The sequence below is a fragment of the Candoia aspera genome, chromosome 3, assembly GCF_035149785.1.
Source record: "Candoia aspera isolate rCanAsp1 chromosome 3, rCanAsp1.hap2, whole genome shotgun sequence".
NCBI classification, from domain to species: domain Eukaryota; kingdom Metazoa; phylum Chordata; class Lepidosauria; order Squamata; family Boidae; genus Candoia; species Candoia aspera.
The window spans coordinates 158,480,746-158,498,010 of NC_086155.1; the positions used below are offsets into that span (position 1 = coordinate 158,480,746).

General features: G+C 38.8%; 1 protein-coding gene across 1 annotated transcript; it reads right to left on the reverse strand.

The window, feature by feature from the left end:
• Positions 1–203: 203 nt before the first annotated feature.
• LRRC30 (leucine rich repeat containing 30) lies at positions 204–1,831 on the reverse strand. Its single transcript, XM_063300227.1, has one exon. It carries the CDS (start codon positions 1,653–1,655, stop codon positions 759–761), a length of 897 nt encoding a protein of 298 aa, XP_063156297.1. The 5' UTR covers positions 1,656–1,831; the 3' UTR covers positions 204–758.
• Positions 1,832–17,265: the final 15,434 nt, after the last annotated feature.

Consider the following 17,265-nt stretch of genomic DNA (forward strand, 5'->3'; position numbering starts at 1 on the left):
ACCCCACTTCACAAAACTCATGCAATTAAGTATGAATTCCACCTAATATTTGCTACAGAACAATTGCTGTCATCTGTCGTACTCCTTCTCTCTGGCCTACTCACCCTTCTAACCCTTCTAACTTTTGCTTTACTGAGTTTTAAAATTATTTTTTGCAATGCTTAGTAGTTTCGAATGTGGACATTTCTTTCATTAGTAGCAAACTTCATTAATTCCTTCTATCATAATTTTAGAAGCTAGTTTTCTAATGAACTAGAAAAATAATGGAATAAGCACAAGACAGGTGATGCAACAACAACAATTATTTGGTGAATATATAAAAGCTTCTTAAAGTACCAGTACAGCTCCCAGTTTTTGGCGTTTCAGTAGCAGTTATATGTGTGTTGTGTGTACAACATACTTAATAGGTGTTATAGTCACAACTGCATCACAACCCATGTCATCCCCCTTTAAAGTAACATTAGTGAACCTTACAGAAAAAAAAAGAAAACATTTAAAATGCTGTTATTAGCTTAATTAGATAACTAAATATAGATAAATATTTAAATTATTGGAGAGGATTATTCTGAATACTACTTCAGCATTCGAAGGATACATTTATTTGGAAAAATTACTCATTCCACGTTCAATGTACCTACTTCCAGAAAAAACCATTATAATTGTATTCCAGTGTCTGTTTTGCATATTGAAAGCCACTGATCAGAAAAAGTAAATGGCACAATTGAGGCATTACTACCAGTTCCAAGCAAAGTGTACATTTATGCAAGCTGATTTTTCTCTTTAAGGTATCTGAAGAGTGCATCTAGTCCTCCATCTATAATCTGTGGCAATGGTTTTGACAAAGGATTGTGCCAAATATGGAGTCCCTTATCCAGTGGATTCCAAGCAATTCTGGGCAATCGATGCAGCAAATAAAGTTCATAGGGAAGTATTTGAATATCATTGTAATCAACATTTAGCAATTCAAGAGTAGTGACTGAGCAGATAGACCTTGGCAAGGCATGAATGTTGTTATAGTCAGCAATCAAGATCTGCAATTTGATTAGAAACTGTACACTATCTCCAATGTTTTCAAGTTTGTTGCAGCCTACATGTAAAAAATCTAAATTTCTCAAAGCAAAAACACTCAGGGGAATATAAACAAACCAATTGTTGCTCAGATTCAGCTTCCTTAAGTTGATCAGTTCTGCAATGCTAGAAGGGAGCCAAGAGATGTAATTGTGCGAGAGGCTCAAAATTTCCAACTTCTTGCAATTTCCAAGCTCCACCGGGATTTCAGTCAAGCAATTCATATTGGCAAATAAAACCTTCAAATTCCTGAGCAGTCCAATCTCTTTTGGCAGGGACTTTATGCGGTTCCCACACAAGTTCAGTACCACCAGCTGGTCAAGATTCCCCAAAGCGGGAGGAAGGGCCACCAGCTGGTTATGTGAAAGGTTCAATTTCTGGACTTGTGGTAGTCCCCATAAAAAGTCAGGTGTCTTTATCATCCCCTTCATGATGAGGTTCAAACTGACATAGTGGAGTCCACGCTTTAATAGTGTTCTTGGATCTTTTCCAGAAAGAAGAGTTTCTTCCCAAAGAGGTAGCTTCTGGCTTCTCTTCAGTGACTTTGTGCTTTCTTCTCCTTGATCCTTGGAGTTCTTTCCCCCCATAACTCTTCCTGTTTTGCTGCTTCTGCTGACCCAAATTTTGTTTTGTAGCCACCAACAATTAACACCTGGCCAAAGGGCTCAGCTTTCAGAAGACTCCTAAAACAAGAGCAAGCCAGAAAGGTATGCATCCCATAAGAAGAAAAGTTTTTATCCTAAACTACCTCTGCAACTGAGAAAAGAATATTCCCTTTTCCAGAATGGGCTTTGAGATGTTTTTCTTGGTGCTATATGCTATCATGACATACTTGGTACTGACAATCCCGTCCCATTCAAACTGAATGCTGCCAAGCAGCTGTCACTGTCATTTTGCCTAGGGCTTTATGGGAGAGATAAGCATCCTCATTGCAAAGAGGTCACTTCAGTGCTGTATATAACTTTACCATGTCAGCTTTCTTGAATATCTGGTGTGTGAGGTAACAGCAGGACAATTAGGAAGAGTAACTATAAAAAAAACATGGACAGAGGATAATCTCTGCTCCCCACCCCACCCCTGCCTTAATGTTTATTCAGCTGGGGAGCAACTTTCATATTAACTTTGATGCACAGCTCCAAATTTTAATGACATTGAATTCTTTCACAGTGTTTTCATTTTGGGGTTCTGTGGGGAGGGAAGGAGAGAGAGAGATATATACATATACATATGCACACATGCACATACAGTATGTATGTATGTATGTATGTATGTGTATGTATATATATATATATATATATATATATATATATATATATATATATATCACCACCCAGAGTCCACTGGAGTTGGATGGCCAATAAATTTAAATAAATAAATAAATAAATAGTGTGAGTGTGTGTGTGTGTATAGGGTTTATTGTAAGCCTTTTACTCAAAAATCATTGCAAAATATGTGTGTAGACACACACACACATATTCTGCAATTATTTTTTGAATAAAAGGATTACAATAAACCCTTCACTCTATTTTATACACCTAAAAATCAATCTGATTTAGGATTTGTCTCCCCATCTACAAAAGTATAACATATACTCGTGGTAGCATTGTTGTTGTTGTTGTTACTATTGCTTTAAGGACATGCTTCTTCCTAGCTCATCTTAGTTTCACTTGGAATTGGTGAAAAAAAATGGCACCAGTCTGTCTAAAAGGAAAAGAAGAATTCTGCTTCTTTGTCCTTCCCTCCATTATGCTGATATTTTGTGGAATGGCAGCCCAGACCAAACTGATGATGGAGAAGGGGTAGAGTGCCTGATGGGCCTCCTGCTGTGTGTAGTCCTTGCCACCAGCTTAATAAATTAAAGAAAAGAGGTGCTTGGGAGAGCCGATACCTGGTGGGAGATAGATTTGATAATGAGAAGGCAGCTAAGGAGAGGGAAGGGAAAACAATAATTCTTCTCCAGTTCGGATTTTAAAAGGTTGCTCTCTTCTGGGGCAAGTTTTTTTAACCCTTAAGTCTGAGCTTGAAGAATTTTCTCACATTAGTACTAAAACTCACTTGGACTGCACAAGTAGAAATGTTGGAAGGATCCCTAGAAAAGGTAGGTATGGTAGATGCAAATAAATGGAACTTCCTTGACATCCAACTATTTGTAACATTCAACCTTGACAGTAAATTATATGTAAAAATAAGCTTCTGAAAAGGCAGCTAATGAAAATTTATCCATAAGTATTAGCGATTATCACCATCTCTTCTTCCACCTGCTCACTTAGAAGCTTACCTTCTAAACTGGAAAATTCAGTTACATTGACCGAGAGGAACCAGATGACTGGTTTTGTCCTTATTGGGATTCCTCAGACATGGGTAGCCAGATGTTATTCCATGGGGTTCAAGTCCTCTACTGGGAATTGAATTCACAGACCTTCTCATTTTAGATAACTGTATAAAGTACATCAGCTTTAGGAGCAATCAAGTGCTCAGTGGTTGCAAGAAGAGATGTCTAAAAGTTATCAGAATGGCATATATGTCCACCTCTCCTTAAAACTTGAGCAGAGATATACAGTTGTTACGTTATGTCATGCCCCCATGTATTGGGTTTTACATGATTTCCACCCTTACTCTTGGAGGGGAGATCTCTATTTTTACACAGTATGTATTCTGTATGGTATTTTCAGTTACACTGAATACCAGGAGTCACCGCATGGCTGATTTTGTCCTTATTGAGAATTCTCAAAAGTGGGTAGGTAGATGATATTCTATGTTATTCATGTCTGAATTCTTAGTATGATGCCCAGAACTGCATACAATATTCAAGATAAAGACTAAGCAACTCAGAATTTAATCTCTAATAATTACTTCCCATGATAGAAGATTTCTATTGATTAATTTGTATTTTTTTGCAGATCCGTCACATTGTTGACTCATATTCAGTTTGCAATCAATCACTTTTTTCCCAGAAAGCACCTAGTATCCCTTAAGCCCTTGCACTAGCAAAGTCCTGGCAAACTTCATAATGTCACTAGTCCTTCTCCAGAACAAGAAGCAGGCAGCAGAAAGTATGTTTGGCCAGTCCAGCAAATCAATGTTTAGAGATGTGTTCTGTACTGACAGATTTTGGCAATGAGTTGTATCATGGCAAAACTTTGGGTGGGGTGGGGTTTTTGCTCTTTTATCTGTTGGGATAGGTATGGAAAATTGATTGGGTTCATGTGTTCCCAGGACATGATCCACGGGTGCAGTTAGTTTAACCCCAGTTTAGGGGTTAAACTCTTTTGGATAATCTTCTGGGAGGCTTAGTTAACTGGGTCATTTGACCCCTTTTTGATGTTCTAACAAGACATTAGCCTCTTCACTGATCCAGTGTTGTGGGAAAGTCCTGTGTTTCTTAAAGTTGAGGCTTCTGCTGTTGAATGCAACTTTATCACAGCATAGTTCGTGCAAGAGTGGATCTAGAAAGAGGGCTGAAAACTTAGCCTGGTTAATAAGAAAGAAAAAGAAAATAAGCAGCAGAAGGGGGGGATATAGTGGTATTTAGAGATATTTTGTAGACTATTCTGTGAACAACATACTGGATTAAAAAGGCCTTTGGTATAATCCAGCAAACTTTTACCTATATTTTTAGCCAAAATGAGCCATGCCCCAAATATTGGAGAATTACTTTTTTTTCTTCTGATCCTAAAAGTCAGGTCTGATACTATCAAATATCTACCATGAAGTGACCATAGCTCAGAATCCTTTACTTCCTAACTGCTATTACATTCTTATAGCAAAACAGAAACCATTATAAGCTAAGGGTTTCTTCTACTGGAGTTTAAAGAGACAATGATACAGGAAAATTCTGTAATCATTAGCTTACCAAAGCCTACCTTAATATATGCAGAAAAACATACACATTTCAGAAGAGAACTTCAGAAGCAGATCCCACTGACTGACAGATTCAAAAGCTCTGGCCTTGCCTGCTCAGCTAGAGCACTTGGAACCAGCATGTAACAGACTTGTGTGCCAACAACATACCTTCTTGCTGAATAAGAACTTGATTTATACTCCTTGACCTCTTGGCAGCTGCAGAATAATAGGTGTGCCCCAGAGATTATATGTACTATTAATGTTAGTCTTTCAAAACAAAAGATAAATGCATACCACTTTATATCACTGGAATCCACTTGTGCTAAAATGTAAATAAAAAGTGCTTCTGATCTTACTTTGTTTCGAAGTGGCAAAGGGTTTTTCTCTTTTTATTGTTTTTATTTTTATCTATCAGTCTGAAACCTCTTTGGCTTCTCATGCTTTTTGCCTTGAAAATGCCCAGTATGTTTTCCTTGGGATTTCACTGAATTATAGGAAGCAAGAGAACAGCAGACTACTATAAAAATGATGGTACATGAAAGACAGGTCTTGTGAATGCGTTTATGAGCTTGCAACTAAAATAAGTTCAAGAATTTTGCATCCCATTCATGAGAATTGTCAAAAAAGGCAGAATAGTATTTTAGCAGAGTGCTATAATATATTTCTAAACCAATTTATGTCACTTTCATGCCCTCCAGATATTTTGAGACTATAATTCAGAATTCTTAGCTAACATTTTGGTTTGGTAACCTGTAATCTGGGGATTAGGCTGGAAACTGAATGTTCCCCCCCTCCCCTGCATTGAATTATCCTTTCCCTGAATGCACCAGCCTGATTGCTCTGGGTTGATTTATGTAGTTGCTCAAGTTATAAGACATGACCCTGTATGTGTGTGTATCTGTATATGTGTGTATATATATGGGTCTGTCTGTCTGTCTGTCTGTCTATCCTATCTCACAGAGACACAGGATAAAATTTTGATACGCTCATCATTGGTTTAATAATGATGTTAGTCTGACTGGAAAGGAATGCACACATACAGTTCATTTCAGTCATAGATCAGTATTTAATTGTTAATTGTTAAGAGAGAAATACTGACATATGTGTAAGATATAAACATATAAGAAAAAGATAGGATAAAGGACCTTTACTTGGCTTACATTGGGCACTTGCCTTACCCAAATGGTTACCATGGCATACTGCAAATTGTGTTTGAAACCTGTATTAGTTTTAAAGGCAATTTGCAATATGGCATGAAGATAGCTATTTAAAAAACAAACAAACATAGTCCCTATTGTTCATGCATCTCAAAGTTGTCTGGGGGGCGGTGTTTGGCCAAACAGTCTAAATTATAACCTTAAGACTCTCTGTTTGTTTCTATCATACTTTTCCACCTATATTTTTATAGGGGGAGTTGAATTTTTTTTTTAAAAAAATTGACAGCATCAGGTTGGGAAGATTGCTTAACTTTTACCTTTAAGGGGATTATCAGGATCAACTTCTGTTATGCGAAAAAAGAAAAGCAAAAGCAAGAAGAATCAGAACAAAGAAGACAGGTACAACTTTTTTGTGGAATGTTCTTCATCAAGCCTCTTAAAAACTCAAAAACAGTTGCCAACCCACAAGCCAATCAATCAGGAATGACAGGTGGCAGCATCAGCTTTGCACCTCATTGTAATTTATCTCCTATAAACAGCCTTATATGGTACGTAACTACAGAATCTTCCCTAACCTAGTCCCCTCTAGATGGGTTGACGTAATCTTCCAAGTACCTGGCTACATTGGCAGGGGCTGATAGGAGGTGACATTAAGAATATTTAGGGGGAAATGGTTTGGCTGAAGCTGACCTACTGTAATATGCCATAAGAAATCATGCTCCTGACGTTTACTCTCTTTGTATTCTGTTTTTCCTCTAGGAGTGCCCCTTCCTTCCTTCCTTCCTTCCTTCCTTCCTTCCTTCCTTCCTTCCTTCCTTCCTTCCCGCCTCTTTTTCTATCACCAACTGCACAGCACTCTCATCTCCTATTTTATGAATACAATCAAAATCCTGTCAGATGTTGGGATTCATAATGGGAAATAATGATTGGTTTCAAGTCATCCAGTAAATTTCTACTGTATGGCTGATTGTGGATTTAAACTGGAAGATGACAACAAGACTTGGCTGCCATCTAGTGACTGTCTAAACTTTTTTAGTGTTGATCTGGTTGCCCTACTTCAAGCTAAGGCTTTCCTTATCCTAAGCCAGCATTATGATCATCATTTCTCACTGATTATTTTTTACTAACAGATCTTCATTTGAAATATCTCTATTATTTATCTTTTTATACTATAAGAAGAGAAATATATTTCAACATTTGGGAATGAGGTTGTAGTTCAGCAGCAACTTTGTTTCAGTTTCAGTGAAAGCAATTTCATCCAAAGTGCATGTCAGCCTAATTAACAAAAACAAACATCTCAACCCACAAAAAGGATAAGCCTCCTTTCCATCAAAGGCATCTTCAAATCCACCAATAGGTACTCCAATTTGGAGTAACCATGGTGCACAAACCAGCAAAGTCCCTCCAAAGCATCCTTAAGTGAATCCAAAGTCCCAGCACCAAAGCAGTCATCTGTTAAATAAAATGCAAACACCACTACATAGAACATAGGTAGAAAATTAGCAGAATGTATCAACAAACATCAACTAGCTGTCGAAAGACACAGCATGATTTCTCTGATCTCTTTCCACAGACAACCTTGAGCATAATTTCAACAGGGAAACTGGAAACATTAGAACCAGCCAGACTGGAAAAGGCAAGAGAATTCTTAGACGTATAGTACTCTAATCAAGTAGTGATCAGACATGTCACTGACATACTGTATAGGCTCAAACCCTCTCTGTGGACCTATCAAAAGACATAACCAAAGACCCATGATTAGGGCATCAGCTCAGCACACAACTTTCTATCACACAATAATCAGCTAACACCACTTATTTATCAACCCAATTTTTAAAAAAGGCAGTTCACAATTATATGAAAAGAACAACACCCTCCTGGTTAGCAATGCCATCACACTGCTATCAACACCATAGATGGCACAGGAAGCAATCAACACCAGGTTATACAGAACTACCACTTTTTCAGGCAAATAAATAATCTACCAACAACAAGGCGTCACTTACTTGCAAAACAACATCTGCCCACAGGACCATCTCATCCAAGAATATTAAAAGATGACCACAGATAATGTTCTATAGCTCCTGCCAATGCCTGTACTGATAATGTTATCCAGTAGGGTAAAAAAATGTCTGCAACCCTAAAACCAAGCTTGGAGAACTCCAAAAATGAAACATTCTAAGTTGCAATTATATTCAAGAATAGCTTTCTGCTGATTTTTTAAAAACCGAATCTGCTTAGAATATGGGGTAATGTTTTCAAAAGATTAAGCTGTCCTTCCAAAGCTGTGACTTTTTTCACCAATCACCTACATCTGTTCATGGCATTTTATGCAATTACAATTGCTAGGGTGAAAACTGAGTATGGAGGCTGTGAGACAGATGTGTCTCAGCCTTTCAGTGGCTCAGTTATAACCCTTATTATTTAATATTAGGTGCTTGGTAGAATTTTTTCTTCTCTGAACAGAAGTAATGACAATGAGTTATATTTATTCCAAGACTAGTTTTATGGTTTTATCAACCTCTGCCATCTAGAGGCTATCAAAACAACTTCAGGAAAAAAAAGATCTTGAAATTGTATCACCCGGTGTTTCTCAACCTTAGCAACTTCAAGATGTATGGACTTCAACTTCCAGAATTCCCTGGCTGACTGGGGAATTCTGGGAGATGAAGTCTACACATCTTGAAGTTGCCAAAGTTGGGAAACACTGGTATCTCCTGTAGTTTCTAGAATAATTGAGAAACAGAGAAAGGAGAAAGCAAATCTTGTTTTAAATGTTCCTGGGATACAATAAGCCACATGTATTGACAACCATGTCAATAGGCTAACAAATAGATTCATCTAAAAGCAATGCCACATTTTCTGTATTAACTTATTAAATTTGTTTTGTATTAATGTTAGAGAATAGGGGTGTACTATTGGAGGCAGTGCTACGCAGTGAGGTCCATCACCTTCTGGAGGCACAGTGCAGAGTAGGGCTTGCTGAGGCACTTTGCTTAATTCCTTGCTGATGGTTTCTGTGCATGTGATGAAGCTCTTGTTATGAAACACAATGGCAGGGCAGCTCTACTGATTAGAAAGGGTGCTTTGCTCAGAAACAAAACATGGGGCTATGCTGTAAAGGCAGCCTTTCAAAAATCTACATAGCCCGATTGCATAACCTTGATTTATGCAGCACCCTAACGGTACATACTGACTGGGAGTAAATTTATTCTAACCCTAACCTGGCTTACTTCTGAATAGACATACATGGATGTACATAACAACCTTCTATGATTAGTTCTTTAAACCCTCTGTCAAAATGTTTTCTTGTCTGCTAAAAAGTAAGCTTAAATAAACACTCTTCTGCATATCTTTGTTTTTTTTTAACTAAACATCCTCCTACCTGTTTTCCTTATTTCTTTTTTTCTGTCCTTCTGAATCATGCTAAAGAGTTTTACTTTCATTCATTCTGACTAGCTCCTCTGTAATTATGCATGCAAGCTGATTTTCTGCATGCTTATTTGAAATTAAGCCCTAGACTCAATAAGATAGATCCCCCACCAAAGTCATCAAAATAAATCTAGTGACAGGGGAATAAGATAACAAATCATCTTACTGATTTGGGAGACTGGTTACAGAACAAGAACTAGATGGGAGCTCTGAAATTTCTCTGCCCCGTTTATTTATTTACTTATGTAACAAAGGGTGAAAACTGTATTTTGAAGTGCTGAAGACGTTCTTGGCCGAATATGTTTCTTGAGAGTGCCATGGAGCTGGTTTGATTGTACTGTGTGATTTATTTATTTAGGCAATTACTCCATCACCTTTGATCTCCACAGAAATGAAAGTTACTTGCAACATAGGAGCTTCATACAATATATGAATACAATGCATGTCCTAGAAAGTTACAAAAAACAAACAATTCCAAAATGTCATTAATGAAGGAATAGCAATTTAAGGAAACAGCAAAAAGTTAGCATTGTTTGCAAAAGCCGTTATTTTAACCAAGGGATAGGTAACCTTTTGGTGAATGAGGTCCACATTTAACTTTTGGAGGTATGAATGGTGTGAAACGGATAGAGCCTTATCCCTGTGGCTTGGTCTGGGGCTAATGGGCCGGCTAGGGAAGGTTGAGAAACAGGGTCTTCATGTTTCACTGTCATGGTTAGAAGGCATTCTATGGGTGACAAAAGGATGATCTAGGCCAACGAGTTTTCTACCTGTTTTAGCCAAGAAAAAAGGGCAGGACTGAGAAAACGTTCCTTGGGTAAGTATTCTGTGAAGTAGAAGGAACAATTAGAAAGGTCTCACTTTTAGAAACTAACTGTACACTGGGCAGTTTTGGGCTTCAGGGTTTAGTGACTAGACAACAGACTTCCTGAGGTTTTGCTGGCAACTGTGGCTGGCATCTTCAGAGGCAAGGTGACCACTAAACCCTGAACCCCAACACTGCCCAACAGATACTGGCTGTGAAAGCCGATCCCAGTGTGTTAACCATACATTAGTGAATGCTGGAGCAAGATGTTGAATGGAGAAGGAAGGAATCCTTGACATTCCTAAGGGATTAAAAGGTTAAAACCAGCATCTTGACCTGAGCTTGGAAACAAATTCCAGTGTGCATGGAACACCTAGTCTGAATCAGCACCCTGGCAATATTTTACACCTTTTAAATTGTTTCCAAAGTTTTTTTTTAAACAAAAACAAAAGCAGCCTCAAATAGGATGCTTTAGATACTTGGAGGTAGCCACTGAACGTCATACTAGCTGAAGCTTTTTACCAACGCCATCTCTGCATTCAAAAGAAGTGCAGGGTCATGGAGCAAGCCCTGAATATGAAACTGATGTTTTAGGAGTAGCACATGCGGTTCTACTCCAAATAGGCCGTACAGCCAGCCTTAAGTCAGAGGGTCCATGATTGTATTTACACATTTACTAGATTAAGCATCAGTTTGTTCTTTTCCATGTCATTCTTTATAATTAACAATTTAACTAGATCTTTTTCACATCTTCCAGCTTTTAATAATATTTTCACACTGAGTTTTCAGTGGTGAAAATAGTGGTGGAGATTTTAAATAGAAATTATAGTTTTTGGATTTTATAGAGCTAGCTTAAATTGTTTTAACACATCACATTAATTTATGCTGTTGGAGAAATAGACCTCTCACTACTAATTATGCAAAGTAAACACATTAACTGAAGATCATTCCAAGTAGCTTACTGCATTTTAAAGCACAAACAGTAAAACTGTAAAAAATAATAAAATACTATGAACTAAAAATAAAGATATAAAACCAATGTCCATAAAAACAAATAAGTAATGCCATAAGAAACTGGTCTTAAATTGCTTTCTAATTGTACACTTGTTATTATAAAAGTATAAATCCTTTGGCAATGAGTTCCACAAGTCAGAAGCCATTATTCTGTCTAACAGCTAATTATCAGGAGCATCCACAGTAAGCTGAGAGTTCATCAAAACATCTGCTATGACATCACAATGCAAGCTCCACTCCTGATGTATGTGCTTGCAAAATCACAATGCAAGACCAAAACAGCCTGAGCTTGTGTCATGACATCACCAAGTACATTTCAACATCAGCCCTCCCATCCCTCATTCAGACACCAGTACTAATTATATAATGTGAAAGAGATTTTAGTGAGACTGCATTAGCAGTCCACTAGTAAGTATTAACTAACAAGTATAGGTCCACCTCCAGCTTGGTGTTAGTTGAGATGCATCACTACTGGCTTGAGGTTATTTACATACAGTGAAGATAAATTATCTGCTGTGTTTTCAGTAATTCTTCTGTTCTGATTGAACTTTAGGTTTCAAAGAATTTTAAGCAAATGGGATGTTTAAATCTAGGAAACTATACTGTTTTGGGGGTTTTTTTTATTAGTGAATATTCATGGAATGCAGTACCCAACATGATATATAGGAAAGGCATTTTAATAGGAAGGTTGATTTTTATTACTTCAATCCCCAGCAGAAGAATCCATTAATTAAGAAGGCTTTATCAGAGGAATAGAGTAACTATGCAGAAGATCAAGGATGCAAGAATATTTTCCTGGTAACTGAACAGCTGAAGTTGAGTCAGCGATAGCAACACAAATGAACCTGAAAAGTTCCTCTCTTGTCTAAACACAGACTCTGATGATAAAGGCTAGATAGGGAGCTTATCTCTTGAGATACCTAATTAGGTTGTGATTCCACATATTTCTCATTCTCAGCATCGTGCCTCTAATCAACAGCTCTTGTTTACACAGAAACACAATCTTCATAAATTAGTAAATGCCTCTTATCCAACTATCAGTTTGTGCTGAAAGCATTTGCAAGTCTTTTCTTTTAATCAACATAACAGCATGCCATGTTGCCAAATATTTTCATAAATTTCATAAATCAATTCATTTGGGACTTGGTCTCTTTACTGCCCTGCACTTGAAAATTTGCTCAGTGCAGGACTATTTATAAACCTTATGGGGCAACTGCCAAAAATGATAGTCTTAAGTTATATTCCTCTACTTCCCCTAAAATATTTAAAATATTTAGCTTGGTTTGTTCTTTGTTCTAGTTCCTTAGTTTATGTCATCTAATTATTTGAGTGGTGATAATGGAATACAGAGGAATACAATCAAATGCTACAGGAAGGATTCTTTTTTTTTTTTGTGGTGGTGGCAGGTCTGCATGAATACATTTTTTTGCCTTTTCAGTACAACAAATATGCATCTGAGAAAGAAAAGTAAAAAAAAGAAATCTGTGCACTGTAAAAAGAAAAAGCACTGTAGTTTGTAGAACCAAGTGACACACTTACAATTTCCACTAAGTAGCCCCAATAACATTGTTTCAGGCAAATGACATGTCAAAAGGATGGCAGGATACCCAGGAGTGATAAGAGGTAATCATGAACTTATTCAACAGATGATGCTTTGATCTCCTTGACTTGGCAGCCACTGAAATGGAACTAAGATTTGTAAGGGGGATTTGCAATTTCCTAAAATAAACTCTGGGTAGTTTGCACTAATATGGCTTTCAAAATTTCTTCAAGCATAGCCTTAAGTAAAACATATGGCAATGACCTAAGTAGAAAGTTACGAAGGCATTGGTGACACAGCCCCCCTCGCCAAGTCTCACCATTTAGTATTGAAAAAAGACACTTTTTCAACACTTATGTCCCTGAATGTCAGGAAGCAGCAAAGTAGCTTCAAAAGACAATACTGTATCAAATTGTGGACCTGCTCTTTCAAGGAAACTATATGCATGAATATATATGTCTAGCATGATTAATGTATAGATTTTAATCAACCACTAACATTAGGTTTTTGTGTGTGATGTCCTGTTACTAAAATAATGCATGTGAACTGCTTTGATCTCTTGGAATGCAAAATATAATCCTATTGGGATAATTTTTGACATTATTATCACTTTTGACCTTAAGAGGATGGAATCTAAAGACTTCAAAGAGTTTCCCACTTCTCTCCTCTGTTGATGTGGGTGACTGTCTCCACTATTTCCTAATTGTGACATTGCTCAATTTTTGGTGAGGACACAGTACAGAGTTGCTGCAAATCACATTCTGGCATAACACCATGGTTGGCTCTAACTTGAGGGCTTCAGTGTTTGGCCAGCAGGCACTGCTGATGGTGCCAGATCAAGGGTCTCTAGAAGAAAATAGCTTACCTCTCCCTTTCTTTACCTCCCTTCATTATTTTTACAATATTATGAACACCACCCTGGAATAGCCTTTGGTTGTTGTTGTTTATTCGTTTAGTCGCTTCCGACTCTTCGTGACTTCATGGACCAGCCCACGCCAGAGCTTCCTGTCGGTCGTCAACACCCCCAGCTCCCTCAGGGACGATTCCGTCACCTCTAGAATATCATCCATCCACCTTGCCCTTGGTCGGCCCCTCTTCCTTTTGCCTTCCACTCTCCCTAGCATCAGCATCTTCTCCAGGGTGTCCTGTCTTCTCATTATGTGGCCAAAGTATTTCAGTTTGGCCTTTAATATCATTCCCTCAAGTGAGCAGTCTGGCTTTATTTCCTGGAGGATGGACTGGTTTGATCTTCTTGCAGTCCAAGGCACTCTCAGAATTTTCCTCCAACACCACAGTTCAAAAGCATCTATCTTCCTTCGCTCAGCCTTCCTTATGGTCCAGCTCTCGCAGCCATATGTTACTACGGGGAACACCATTGCTTTAACTATGCGGACCTTTGTTGTCAGTGTGATGTCTCTGCTCTTAACTATTTTATCGAGATTTGTCATTGCTCTTCTTCCAAGGATTAAGCGTCTTCTGATTTCCTGACTGCAGTCAGCATCTGCAGTAATCTTCGCACCTAGGAATACAAAGTCTTTCACTGCTTCTACATTTTCTCCCTCTATTTGCCAGTTATCAATCAAGCTGGTTGCCATAATCTTGGTTTTTTTGAGGTTTAGCTGCAAACCAGCTTTTGCACTTTCTTCTTTCACCTTCATCATAAGGCTCCTCAGTTCCTCTTCGCTTTCAGCCATCAAAGTGGTATCATCTGCATATCTGAGATTGTTAATGTTTCTTCCAGAGATTTTAACTCCAGCCTTGGATTCCTCAAGGCCAGCTTGTCGCATGATGTGTTCTGCGTACAAGTTGAATAGGTAGGGTGAGAGGATACAGCCGTACTCCTTTCCCAATCTTAAACCAGTCTGTTGTTCCGTGGTCTGTTCTTACTGTTGCTACTTGGTCGTTATACAGATTCTTCAGGAGGCATACAAGATGACTTGGTATCCCCATACCACTAAGAACTTGCCACAATTTGTTATGGTCCACACAGTCAAAGGCTTTAGAATAGTCAATAAAACAGAAATAGATGTTTTTCTGAAACTCCCTGGCTTTTTCCATTATCCAGCGGATATTGGCAATTTGGTCTCTAGTTCCTCTGCCTTTTCTAAACCCAGCTTGTACATCTGGCAATTCTCGCTCCATGAACTGCTGAAGTCTACCTTGCAGGATCTTGAGCATTACCTTACTGGCATGTGAAATGAGTGCCACTGTTCGATAGTTTGAACATTCTTTAGTGTTTCCCTTTTTTGGTATGGGGATATAAGTTGATTTTTTCCAGTCTGATGGCCATTCTTGTGTTTTCCAAATTTGCTGGCATATAGCATGCATTACCTTGACAGCATCATCTTGCAAGATTTTGAACAGTTCAGCTGGGATGCCGTCGTCTCCTGTTGCCTTGTTATTAGCAATGCTTCTTAAGGCCCATTCAACCTCACTCTTCAGGATGTCTGGCTCTAGCTCACTGACCACACCGTCAAAGCTATCCCCGATATTGTTATCCTTCCTATACAGGTCTTCTGTATATTCTTGCCACCTTTTCTTGATCTCTTCTTCTTCTGTTAGGTCCTTGCCATCTTTGTTTTTGATCATACCCATTTTTGCCTGGAATTTACCTCCGATGTTTCTAATTTTCTGGAAGAGGTCTCTTGTCCTTCCTATTCTATTGTCTTCTTCCACTTCCGCGCATTGCTTGTTTAAAAATAATTCCTTATCTCTTCTGGCTAACCTCTGGAATTTTGCATTTAATTGGGCATATCTCCCCCTATCACTGTTGCCTTTTGCTTTCCTTCTTTCTTGGGCTACTTCTAGTGTCTCAGCAGACAGCCATTTTGCCTTCTTGGTTTTCTCTTTCTTTGGGATGTATTTTGTTGCTGCCTCCTGAACAATGCTGCCAACTTCTGTCCAGAGTTCTTCCGGGACCCTATCTACTAAGTCCAGTCCCTTAAATCTATTCTTCACCTCCACTGCATATTCCTTAGGAATATTAGTGAGCTCATATCTAGCTGATCTGTGGGTCTTCCCTAATCTCTTTAGTCTGATCCTAAATTGTGCAAGAAGAAGTTTGTGATCTGAACTACAGTCAGCTCCAGGCCTTGTTTTTACCGACTGTACAGATGTCCGCCACCTTTGGCTGCAAAGGATGTAATCAATCTGATTTCGGTGTTGTCCATCTGGTGAAGTCCATGTATAAAGCCGTCTCTTAGGTTGTTGGAAGAGAGTGTTTGTTATGCAGAGTGAATTGTCTTGGCAAAATTCTATCAGCCTATGTCCTGCTTCATTTTGTTCTCCCAGGCCATACTTACCTGTAATTCGAGGTGTCATTTGACTGCCCACCTTAGCATTCCAGTCTCCTGTGATGAAAATAACATCTCTTTTAGGCGTGTTGTCCAGTAGGTGCTGCATATTCTCATAGAACCGCTCTACTTCAGCTTCTTCAGCATTTGTGGTTGGGGCGTATATTTGGATCACTGTGATGTTAGATGGCTTGCCCTGAATTCGAATTGAGATCATTCTGTCGTTTTTTGGGTTGTATCCAAGCACTGCTTTAGCCACTTTACTATTAATTATGAAGGTTACTCCATTTCTTCTGTGGTCCTCTTGTCCGCAGTAGTAGATCTGGTGGTCATTTGATGTGAAGTGGCCCATTCCAGTCCATTTCAGTTCACTGACGCCCAAAATGTCTATCTTTTATCTTGACATCTCACCAATAACCACATCCAATTTGCCCTGGCTCATAGATCTTTCATTCCAGGTTCCAATGGTGTGTTGATCCTTAGAACATCGGATTCGCCGTTCACCACCAGCACCATTGGCTGCTAGCCGTCCTTTCGGCTTTGAGCTAGCTGCGTCATCACGTCTGGGGCTAGTTGAGCTCATCCTCTGTTCCTCCCCAGTAGCATTTTGACCATCTTCCGACCTGGGGGTCTCACCTTCCAATGGTATACCGACATATCTCTGGTTGTACTGATCCATTTAGTTTTCACGGCAAGAATACTGGGGTGGGTTGCCATTACCTTCCCCAGGGATCGCATTTAGTCTGACCTCTCTGTCATGACCTTCCCGTCTTGGGTGGCCCTTCACGGTTTAGCTCATGGCATCATTGAGGTGCTCAAGCTCCAGCACCACGACAAGGTAACGATCCTTTGCTGAAGAGCCTTTGGTAATGGAGTATTATAAGAAGGTAGGAAGAGCATGCAAAACGTATCCCATGGACCTCTTTCAAATGCCTAAATAATAGCTCCACTCTAAGTCACATGACCAGGAATTTAGGGGTCTTACAGTGTAGGAGCAGCAACATTCTGAAATGCTAGCAATGCCCTAGAGCTGTGTTTTTCAATCTTGGCAACTTTAAGATGTGTGGACTTCAACTCTCAGAAATACCAGAAGGTGGCTAGGGAAATCTGGGA

Excerpts from the sequence above, each read along its gene's own strand:
- LRRC30 (XM_063300227.1), bottom strand. The coding sequence starts at position 1,655 with ATGGGGGGAAAGAACTCCAAGGATCAAGGAGAAGAAAGCACAAAGTCA.